Consider the following 12,514-nt stretch of genomic DNA (forward strand, 5'->3'; position numbering starts at 1 on the left):
ACAGTGTGTTGTATCTTTAGCTCTATTATTTAATTTTGAGTAAATTCTGTAGAATATCGCAATATATCGCAATATATATCGCATCGCAATATATCGTGATACAATCATATCGTGACCCAAGTATCGTGATACGTATCGTATCGTGAGATCCTTGCCAATACCCAGCCCTACCTTCATCCCTTCTTTAGTTATCAACACCTGAATGTAGGTCGTTTTCATCAAAAACACTAGTCTGTAGGGGTGTCACGATACACTCAGTTCACGATACGATACGTATCACGATACTGGGTTCACGATAACGATACGATACGATACGATTTTAACAATATTTTTTTAAACTTGAATAATGACAATATATGACTGGAAAAGTAGTATTTTATTTGAAATGCACAAATACAAAACATGCTGTTGTGGGAAATTGTTATTACAATAACAACTAGAAAAAACATGAGATTGGAGATAAGGCTTATCTTGAAATAGAATGAGTTACACCGTCACTTAGATTTACTTTGAACTAAAAGGTTTCTCAGCAGTATAAATTCTCATTATGCATCTTCAGTTTTTCTTCAAACTCAAACAACAAGACTTTTCTTAGTCTATTTTTTATGCATCTTCAGTTTTTCCTGTCAAGTAAACAGTTTTGCCAGAAACTCAATTGAATGGTTTCTCTCCTGTATAACTTCTCATGTGTCTCTTCAGAGACTTGTTCAACTGAACTACTTTCCACACATTGAACTTCAACAAACAAAGACGTTTCTTTGTCTACTTTTGAAAAAAAAAAAATTTTTTTTTTTTTTTTTTTTTCCACGATATGAGATTTCATCTCAACGATACATATCGTGACGTTTTACTATCGCGAAATTTCGTGGGACGATATATTGTGACACCCCTACTAGTCTGTGACCAGAAAGAGTAGAAAAGGGCATTTTTGTAAATGAAGTCATCTTCATGGCTTCTGAACCGAATAAATGTCTTTGATGGCGGATACTGGCCGATGTTACACTCAACTATGATCCCCATAATGATAGTTTCCCCTTCCGGTCAAACACGCCCGTGGGCACAGCTTTCAGTCACCGATGCGAGAAAGAGATTCACCCCCTGAGAGAGGCGAGCCGGGGCGCGCGTTCGTTTTGCGTGAGGGGGGTGACTGGTTGTCTGTGTATGGAGGACAGGAGCAATCTACCGGCTGAAATTTACACTGCGTCAAGAGTTTAGGAACTAGATTTCTAATTCCAATTCAGGACAAGTGACAGGGAATGTGGGGGGGAGAGCAGGGAAAAGGAGGACGTGGGGAACAGGGAATGTGGGGGGGGGGGGGCAGGGAAAGGGAGGAGGTGGGGGGGAGCAGGGGAAGGGGGGGAGAGGAGAGCAGAAGAGATAGAATATACAGCAGCTACTCAATCCGCCCGGCCATCCCGCTGCAGCGGCACACTGGAACAAGCAGCAGAGCAGCCAGGCCAGATGAGCAGCAGGCCAGACAATCTGACTACTCTAGCCAATAACATGAACTAACTAGCACACAAGGAGTCTAGCTAATATACAACCTAGTCCGCCCTATCCTACTCTACTCTAGTCTGGTGTTAGCCTGAACACTATAACACACTATAACACTCCAGTTCAGAGGAAGCCCACCTCCACCCCCAGTGCGCGCAAGGAAACCTTTCCACCACATGGATTGCCTCAGTGACTGGCTGAGGAGGAACATTGTGAGGGCCGATGTACCATAGGGGCCCAACTATGGACCCCAGCTGGGGACCCCCCTCCGGGATAGGCCGAATGGATGCCGGGCTAAACATTTTACATTGTTTCAGATATAGAAATACAATTTACAAAAGAACAGGAAGTTGAAAATGTAAATAAGGAAGAGTCCAGAAAAAAAGAAAAGAAATGTTAAATGTTCATAAGTTCAGGGAAGGAAGATCATTAGCTAAGTTAAAAGGGGAAAATTAGTCTCTAGTAAACTAAGAGTTCCATGAGGGCGATCTGAGAGTTCGACGAGGGCAAACAGAGTTCAACGAGGGTGATCTGAGAGTTCCACAAGGACGTGCTGTACTATTTCACAATGTGTGTAAGGGGACATTCACACCAAAAGAGTTTTTTTTTCAGTCAGAACACTATGAAAATCATGTAGAGAGCGCTTCCATTGTGCACAAAACACAGAGCACGGAGCGTTTTTTTGCACTCCGTTTGTTTTCCCCTGTAGTCACGTGCAGGACAGATCAGAACACGACGACCACAAGGACAGTAGCCAGCTAGGTTTGTCTGTTTGATGTTGTTCACTGTCAACACGAAAACCAGATTATTGCCAATTCTGGCAGCAGCGGAGGTCGAGAATACCTCTGGAGGAGAGACGGTAGGAGTGGAAAACACGAGCAGCGTGCTTTTCCTCTAATGTTCAACTTTTTTCAGCTTTAAAACGCCCACAGCGTTCCTCCAAAAACAACAGACGCCACCAGCGCTGAAACACCAGGTGCGTTCATTAAAAGAGGAGCACGTTTAGCGCATCCTTACATAGAGAATGAATTGCAGAAAGACGCTGGCAGCTCCAAAAACACTTTTGGTCTGAATGGCCCCTAAGACAGCCATCTATGACGGTGAAAACACTTATTGCCGTCCAGAGATGTCAATGGTGGGGAAGCATTGGCTGTTAAAAGATGTCAGTAGACGGCAATGGCGGGGAATGAGTTAATGGGACCTCCGCAACAGTACTGACAAAGGAGCAAAATAATGTGTTGGATTTCCAGCAGGAGTGAGCTGCTTTTGTTTTTACCTCTGAATGCTCCTCTGCACGTGCCACCTCTTCATGTAGGAGGTTCTGCGCTGTCTGCAGGCTGTGCTTCTGGACATGTGCCTCTGCAACGACAAAGAAACATCACTGACTAGAGCTGTCGCGATTCCTCGAGTACCTCGAATAACTCGAATAATTAAAATGATCGAGGCCAATATGATTCGCCTCGACACGGCATTTAGAGATTAGAGACTGTTTCTCACGGACGCTTACTGGTGTGGCACAGCGCTCTTCCGGTGTAAACACGCGAGGACACATGATCGCAGACAGACCAGAGAGCAGCTACTGTATAGCGAGCGGACCCCGCAAAATGGAACGAGGCGGCGGAGAAAGCAGACAGGAGGAGCCGGGAAGGGAAGAACCAGGGCCGAAAAAGCGACCGAAACTGTCTAAAGTGTGGGATCATTTCACGCTGAAAAAGGACACGAACTCAGTGGTGTGCAAGTACTGTAACGATACTTGCATATCACAACAGTACCTCGTCAATGCTTCAGCACCTGAACCGTAAACATCCAGTCTACGCATCCACCAGCGCATCTACGTCGAGCGGAGCAAGGTAACGTAACGTTAACTATACACAACGCTAATGTAAATGTATGCTAATGATTGCTACTTGATATTAAGACTAGTAGTAGTTGTGCTGCTGGCTTGCCACGTTGCCAATATGACTATTAGTAACTGCATTCACGCTGCATTTTTTTGATGTGGCTTGCCGTTTTCTGAAATACAAATACAAAGCTCAACCTAACCTAAAACGTTAACCTAACGTTAGCGGCTAATTTAACAGCGTTGTGTTTGTGTGTGTGTGTGTGTGTGTGTGTGTGTGTGTGTGTGTGATCACACTAGCCTGTTGGTGTGTGAGAGAGTGAGTGTGTGTGAGAGAGAAAGAGTGTGTGTGTGGAGAATGTACATTTACACACCCTAGACCGGTCGACTCTGCTCATGATGATTGCAAACAACTATTTAATTTGTGCATTTTAGGCTCCAATTATTACACCACCTGACCTGTTATCTTGCTATTCTGATATTTGTGTCAATAATAGGCAACAGGTCTAGGGTGTGTAAATGCGCATTCTCCAGTTTTGTTATGAACTTACCTAATAAATATCAATATTAATTATTATTTCACCTCTTTTTCAGCGGATCACAGCGTACTATGGACAGCTTTGTAAGGACGGGTCCATCATGTTCAAGTGAAAAGATGAATGGTGCCACTGCCAGTTCTATGCAATTTAAAAATAAAAATGTTGTTTTTTCTAAGAAAGAAACTAATGTAGTTGTTTATTTGAAGAGATTTATCTTATTTTTTGGTGTATATTTTTACGATAAGCCTTTGAAAACACAAAAAAGGGTTCTTATCCAATTACTCGATTAATCGATGGATTATTCGGTAGAATACTCGATTACTAAAATAATCGATAGTTGCAGCCCTATGACTCACACAAGTGCCTTTTAAACATGAACTGGTTGGACAAGCTACCAACGGAGGCGGTCGCATTTCTCCTTGTCTCCCTACTCCTACTCCCTTCCCCTCTCCCCGTCATCCCTCTGCTTCTGCTACCCGGAGCCAATCTTGCATTTGTCTCTTCGAAACTACAAATATGGATTATATGGCTGGTCTCTCAATGAAATCGACAACCCCCCCCCCCCCGCCCAGACGGGACCTTCGCCGCGGGATACGGGAAGACAGCAGTCATTGACCCTAGGCTGCACGTCACGATAAACGAGATGAGCGGGGCAGTGAGTACTTGGACTATTGCGATTTCTGATGGATTAAAAATGGATTACTTCTTGGAGATATCACTGCCGCTGCGCCGAAGTGTTTAAAACCGAGGATCAGGACTGACTCGTGTGAGGAATGTTGTTGATCGCTACACCCACCGGGGAAAACCAAAACAACGGATTTAATCTGGCCCCCCCCGCCACCTGCTATAGCCGTCAAGGACACTAGCAGCAAAACTCTCCTGAAGCCTTGAGTGCAACCTGCGTCTCCAACACTCACCCCCCCGCCCTAACATCTGACGCCTGAACTTTGGACTGAATAGACGAGGCCATCTCCACAGCAACGCTGTGTTTAGCCGGAGGAGGCTCAGACCTACACACACACACACTCATGGACTCATAGGCCAACACACGGTCACGCACGCACTCCCCCCCTAAACCCCACCCCCCGCCTCCAGCAACTTCCCCCCGCTTTGCAACCCCCACCCCCCTTCCCTCCCACGAACCAAACCGGCACTGTAATGGCAGCCTCCCTGCCATTACCTGGGGGCGGCGCGGTAGCATGTATCAAACACAAGAAATGTGATAGGAAACAGATTTAGCTATGAGGCCAGTGGGCAACAGAATTAGGGAATGTATGAGGCCAGTCGTGAAATTCCATTAATTCGAAAAGTCCGCAGGGGGGCGCACGTCAGGTCCGGAAGTGACGACACGTACATTGGCTCCAATGTAAAAATGAGCCGACTTCTCTCTCGTTCTGTGTCTTAAATAAACATTTTCCGAATGAGCTTATGGTCTGAATAAACAATTTCAAGTCTTTTTCATGCTCTCCTGGGCTCCGTTTTCTAAATTATGGTCCCATTTCGAGTAAAAGAGCCGATAAAAATTATAACTTTGGGGGCGGGATTTTCTTTGATTGACACCAGATGATCCCAACCAGTTGCCAAGGCAGGCTAGCTAGCTAGCTAGCAACGTAGCCAGAGATTAAAAGTAAAATAACAGAAACAGCGTTACCCTTATGATATTTTAATGATGTTAGTAGACACACGTAACAGTATAGATCCCCGTTATGAGGTATGTTGATCAAAAGAACACCTAAAACGCTATATCGAAATCGCGTTTTAGTGGCTCTGAAGTTGGGGCTTCAGAGCTGATCTGCGGCTAGCTAGCTAGCAACGTAGCAACAGTATAGATCCCCGAGGTCTGTTGATCAAAAGAACACCTAACGCTATATCGTTATGTAATGTGACTTGTGACATGATCACCACATTTCAATAAATATAACGTTTTTGCCCATTTGAATGCTGCTGGTCGTTTGTTTAACGCTGTATATATTGGACATTTAAAGCTGATACACAATTGTGTTGAGGTAATTCCGCAAAGCTCAGTTAAAAATATAACGTGTAACACCAATGGAAGGATGGGTAGCATTAGCTAACGTCATCCAGGCTATAAACGTAAGGCTATTATAAAGTTATGAAACGCTGATTCAGACGTTACAATAATATGACATAATATGAGCCAGTTAGCCTAGCTAGAGAGAGTAATTTCAGACCACCAGATATCACCATATTTCATTTCAAGAAATATAAAGCATTCGTTGATTGAAGCAGACTCAGACTGCTGGTCGGTTAAGTTTCTCCGTCGTCCTGTCCTCTGGTCCAATCTTCGGTTTGTGTTCACTCGACATCAACAATCTTATACATGATAATATACAACAAGGCTATCTTTGTTGACAATGTTTATTGACAAAAGCATTAAAACAAGCAAATATAACAATATTCTCCGGTCACTGGCAGAAGCTACAATTGTTCAAAGCAAATCTCTCATGTCAGCATTTGGCTTGTGTGTTATTGCAATTTCGTATGTTGAAACAACTGATCAGCAGTAACGTGTAGTTTAGCGTTAATCTCAGAACAGAATATTATAGCTTTGATCTTCACAAATCACGATCCTCTGTTGTGTGTGTCCCATCTGGTACTGGACGGCGGCTACCCCTGGAAGAAACGAATTAGACACTGTTAATCACTGTATAACGTTAACGTTTGCTTACCCAACACTACGTGCGATTGGTAAATACTGTAAATGCAGAGGTGGATAAACTATCCAGAGGAGTTGAACCCCCTTGTTCCCCCTCATCTAACGTTAGCTAGATATATAACGCTATAGCTGGTAGATCATATGAGTATGCTTTGAGTCTGCCTCATCTCAAAGAGGTAACCTAGGTAAACAGAACTGCGTTTGTTTTCTGTCTACGTCCGAATCTGTGCAGCATGCAATACTGTTTAACGTTGTATAACGTTAACTTATGCTACTCTAGTCTAACGTCCTCCTGTAATGACAAATGGACATGTAGCTAGCGTTAATGTCATGCTATGCAATTAGCGTTACGTTAGAAAATAAGATTACCTCGATTTTGTGGAAGATGCAAGCGCCAGGCTGGTGACGCCGCGCGAGGTCTGGAGGAAATAATACTCTGGTTTTTCTTCGGGCTACTGTATTCACTGTGAGAGCAATGGAGCAAGGCTAGCAATAGTAACTAACGTTAGCAACATTTGTTAGCCAAGCTAACGGCTAGCAGGGAAAACAAGATTCCTGTTTTCCCGGCTCCAGGTTTGAACAGATTTCCCACAATGCAACAGGAAAATCCATTCATCCAATCAAACGACATCAAACAATATCGGGAAGTGAGCTTCAGTTTGCCGTGTCAAAAACATATAGCTAAGGTGGTCCATATATTGTACTGTCCATGTATGAGGCAGATCTTATTTATTCCAGTGTTGTCATTAACTCATGCATGGCCAGTTTAGGACTGCCAATATTTAGCACAGGCCAAAGATTTTCATAATTGTTGGTCATCTTTCAAGACCCACAGTAAATTATCTATTAGCACCAAAGTGATTTGCAATACCTCAAAATGAAGATGTACGTCTCTGGGTTCACCAGGGAAAAAAAAGTGAGCTTTTAGCATGTTCTGTACTCTACTTATAGCCATTTATATACACCCTGTTTTCACCCAAAAGGTCTCTCTGAGAAATTGCAGAAAATGGCATTTATGTACAGCACACAATCTCAGGCAGAACTCGCTCTCAATTCTTTTATTTTGAACTGTATTGACATCAGACATGTAAATATTATTCATTATGACACAAATGACAAAAAAAAAATATATATATATATATATGAAGTGCTTTTTTTACATTCAACAATACAGTTTGCTCAGTGTGAGTGAGTGTGCAGACAGACAGACAGACAGACAGACACACAGACAGACAGACACACACAGACACAGACACACACACACACACAGAGAGAGAGTTCTGTCCACAGCTGCTGCTAGATCGCACCTCCTTCCCCCGCACCTCCTTCCCCCTCCTTCCCCATCAGCGTTTTGCCTCCTCTGCCTCTGCTCGTTTTCCTCCTCTCGTTCGGGCTGGGACGAATGCTGCGACACAACACAGGAACGGGTCCGGCTTGGCTTTGGGACCAGGCGCTGCTGGAACCGGATCGATCATGTTCGTCACGGGTTTGACTAGGCAATCCAGGTTCGCCCTGCAGCAAGGGAGCAGTGCAGCGCGGCGAGGGCATGGCCGAGGGGCGTTTCAATGGCGTTTCTCCTCTCTACAAGGAAGCGCGTTTCTCTCTGTTTTTCCTCCTTTCCTCCTTCTTCCTCGTTTCAAACAACAGCTGCGGTATGTGTTTGATAACGTGCTGTCGGCTTGACTTTGAGGTTAGGGACCTGTGCCTGTGTCACAGGCTGGGTAAGTGTTTGAACTAAGCGCTGCACTAATAAAAACAAAAACACGTCAAACACGTGATTGGCGGGGAGGGCTATTTCTGATAACACGTCAAAGACGTCTTTGGCGGTGAATGAGTTAAGAGGCCGATTTCGCAGCAAGAATATTTAATTGGTCGGCACGTCGTTCTCGGTAAAGGACGCTTTCGTTATTGAAACAGACAACATGCATGCATGCTCCTACTGTAGTCTATCTATCTGCATTTGCAGAAACTCATGAACCCATATCTTCTGGACATTGCCTTGATGAAAAAACAACGTAGCGTTAGCTAAAAGTAATAAGTGCGACAACTTGAATCTCCCACAAACGTTAGGCTTTGTTTTTCTGACATGGGAGCAAGCAAGCAACGCAGCAGCGTCCCTCCTGATGCACTGGACCTGGCTGCCTGGAACTGCAGTCAAGCCAGCCCTCACCTCGGAAAGCATGGTCATTCTAGCCCCCACTTAACAATTCAAGCTGTTTTTGCAACACTTGAGGAAACCGTGAGTTTGCTCGTTGATATAAGCGATTGCCCGAACGATTCATTAATTAATAAACTAGCGAACGTGAAGTGAGTCACGAAGAGCCACACCCGCCCACTACGGACATATGCGGATCATATCGTTCCACTGTTTAACATGACCAGCGCTTGCGTGGAAGCGGATCTTATACCGGTGGTCGAGGTAGATAAGATACGGAGTCGTGGGAGTGCGCGTAGGCCGGCTAATTGTTGTTTAACATGCAGGCCAACCGGCTAGGTGCAGGTTATAATACGGATTTCGCTGCATGTTAAGAAGTGGCTACAGAGGGAGGGGTGGGGGGTGAGGTATGACTTCACTCCAGACGGAAGGGAAATTCAGTAACCGAGAAACCGCGGCAAAGAAAATTAGAAAACGCAAAGACCCTTTGGGGTATGTGCTAGGGATGGGCATTTCTAGCAAAAACACTATTCGAAATTCGCTGGCCAAAGTCGACTTTTAATCGAAATTCGAAATTCGAAAAAATAAAATGTAAAAAATAAAATAAAATAAAAAATCTTTTTTTGTGAGTGAAATGTTGCATTGTCTCCCCTGATTCTAACTATAGTCGAATCGCTTGGTTTGAGCAAGTAAAACAATTTTTATAAGCATTTTAAGCAAGGTTTATGGAAAAATGAATGGCGGATGAAATCCCATGAAGAGGGAGAGGTTGCTTATAAAAATTGTTTTACTTGCTCAAACCAAGCGATTCGACTATACTTAGAATCAGGGGAGACAATGCAACATTGCACTCACCAAAAAAAAAAAAAAAAAAAAAAAAAAAAAAAAATTCAATAAACGAATTTCGACTTTCAATAATAAAAGTCGACCTTGATAATAACAACGATTATTCGAAAATTCGAAATTCGATGCCCATCCCTAGTATGTGCTGATGAGGAGATGATGTGGTGGAAGGTTTTAGGGGGGCTAGATAAAAGGCAAAGGGGAATGGTAAATGTTAAGCTTCAAGCCGACTTAGCAAGCATGTTTATTAGGTTGGTTAGGTTTATCTGCTGATGGAAATCCACTTCGACTTCCGTTCACTTTTTCATTCATTCATTGATATTCATTCATTTTTCGGATGCAAAGGGTTGCTTCTTTTACTTGTTTCATCCATAACTGGGAGGGAATATGTCAAGAATCATAAAGATTGTTTTTAATTTTTGACATGGTGTGAGATATGGATGTAAGGTTTTCAAAAACCACTGCATACAACTTGGGGTGGCCCCCTAGTGGCTGTTATGCAGAAACACTAATATGGTGCTCGCTGGAATGCATAATGTAACTTTTTCTACATTTTCTGGTGCTAGGAATCCATTTCTGATGTATTTTCTCTATTTCAAGGTCACTTCCAAGGTCAATTGTGTAATTTTCAAGGTCATTTTTAGCAGAAACTGGTCATAACTCTGGAACTAAGTCACATCTAAAGATGATTTAGGTCTCTAGACCTATATCTTCACTCCAAATAATTCATTTGTCAGTTTATTGGACATGTCATTGTCACTCTAATGTCAAACATCTAATATGGTGGGTAAAATGGCCACCATTCAGGCATAAAATGACCATAACCATGACCAAATGACCATTACCAGTTTACGTGATAAGTCAATGCAAACGCAATTGTATAATTTGAAAAATAATAGAATTTTCGCAGAGAATTTGTGTGGATTTTCCCAGAGCAAAGAGCCAGGAAGCGACCAGGAGCAGGGGGAGAGAGCATAAACGGAGGAAGAAACATCAATGTCGAATATTCACATGGTGAAAAGTCTATTTCTCAAGTGAGTAAACAAAGAGTTGTGCGTTCAAACTCCTATTTGTAGCACAGCACTGATAATATGTTCCCCTTTGGTGTGAACGCAGAGTACAAATGTTTGAACTTATGCCAAAGCAAATTCATCCAGGTATAAAAAATATATATCATAAATAGGATCTCAGGAAGAGATGAAGGTAGCACATTCCACAAACTTACCCTGCACTTTATTTTTTAGGTACGCACTTCAAACACTGCTGACGTGATTCCACTAAACAGCTTTCATCAAAGCTTCATGTTTTGACTTTTGAAGTTTTCCCTAGCAAATATCTTCAAATATCTTCAATGTTGCAGCCTCTCTCCGAGGTGGCAAGCATGTCAAATGTACACGGTAGGCATACCAGCTTCCTGCCTGGCGACATGTACTCAAAGTACAGGCATATGATGATGAGTACTGCTGAGAGGGCTATAGGCCTCATGACATCATGGAGATGTGGGAGAATCGACTCAACAGTAATGCTCCAACAATCTGTTATTGGATGACAGTGAGAGACTAACAGATGATCAACTGCCGCTTCATCTGGGGTCAGCGAGTGGGCGATTGCACTAACTCTGAATGCTTGTGAGGATTTGTGCCCTTGGTTATTCGCCTATGCCCGGTGGATGCCAGTCTTCTTGAAAGACATGGCACGGCTACCAGATACCCACCCATCAGTCCATGAGGCTTTCATGGAGGGGAAGTTTGTCGTGCAAAGTGGTGAGAAGGAAGTTCTCACTAATGGCACTTGACCAGAGCCAGGAGCACAGCATCAAGTTTCTAAAGGAGGATAGTGGGTCAAAGGGCCTCTATGGTCAGCATGAGGAGAAGGAGATCATCGAGCTCTCAAAAGCTGAAGTCCTAAGGGCCATTGATAAGTTTGAGGGAGCCTGTTTCTCTGCCTCAAGCAACAAGGAAAGTTTGAAGCATCCAGAGTCCTCAGCTGCTGAACAGAACACGTTCCTCAATCATCTCAAAGCTCTATGTGATCTTGTCAAGGATGATAAAGATGTCAATCCCTTCAAAGAAATGGGTCCAGAGCTCATCACCTTAGACACCGGTGAGGTCATGGACCATGAGATCTCTACCTGCCTCAGGGAAGCTCCAAACATTGGTAAAGCCATGTTCATGGAGTTTGTAAGGGACAGAACAGAATAGAAAAAGCCACTAAGCCCTTGTCTGATGTCATTCCAAGGGCGAACTTGTTCACATTCACCAACAGGCCACCTGTGGATCTGAAGAAGGGTGCTCACAAGCTGGGGTCTGCCAAGGCGAAATACAGTTTGCATCACCAAGCAAGTCATAGATGAATTCTTCAAGCATGAGAACCTCCATCCTTATCCGATGAAGGCAAACTGCAGTCACGGAACCAAGTGTGATATTATTGGGTGACTACGAGGCATGCCGGATCCTGGGCACTCTCCAGCAGCCAAAGAGGCTTCTGTGGTTGTTCTCGATATGGCAGCAGTAATATACATGGTGGTACCAGGGTTTGGGGAGTACACACAGATGCACTTGCTGCCATACTTGCAAAGCCAGATGACGCACAGCACGACCAGAGGGATGCAGTCTGGGACATGTATCAGGCGGGGTGGGACTGCAGGCCGCCGAACACGAGTCTCAGCCAAGATTAGGGTTGCACGATATACCGGTATTAGTATGGTACCGCGGTTCCCTGCCGTTAAAAAGGATACTATACCACGTTAATTTAGTACCGATACTTAAAAAAATGTCATGGGTTGCGTCAGTGTGCGACCGTGGTGTTTGTTAGCGGAGGAGAGAGACACAGCAGCATTAAAGTTGAGAGCCTGTGTCCCAGTTCACTTGAAGGCAACACAGCCTTGCCTTGAACCAATGGTGACTCGTGAAAAGTGAAAAAAAAGCTCTCCCTGACTCTGTCTGCTTCATGTGTGGGCGTGCCGA

At 43.9% G+C, this 12,514-nt stretch overlaps 1 protein-coding gene across 1 annotated transcript in view; it reads right to left on the reverse strand.

Annotated features, from left to right (window-relative positions):
• Nucleotides 1-12,514, reverse strand: part of vps37d (VPS37D subunit of ESCRT-I) — a 74,589-nt gene that overhangs the window by 14,872 nt on the left and 47,203 nt on the right. The window contains exon 3 of the mRNA XM_083638109.1: nucleotides 2,771-2,853. Coding sequence (XP_083494235.1) covers nucleotides 2,771-2,853 — 83 coding nt within the window. The remainder of the gene's footprint in view (nucleotides 1-2,770; nucleotides 2,854-12,514) is intronic.

The sequence above is a fragment of the Poromitra crassiceps genome (genome assembly GCF_964638095.1).
Source record: "Poromitra crassiceps genome assembly, chromosome: 1".
Lineage (NCBI taxonomy): Eukaryota > Metazoa > Chordata > Actinopteri > Beryciformes > Melamphaidae > Poromitra > Poromitra crassiceps.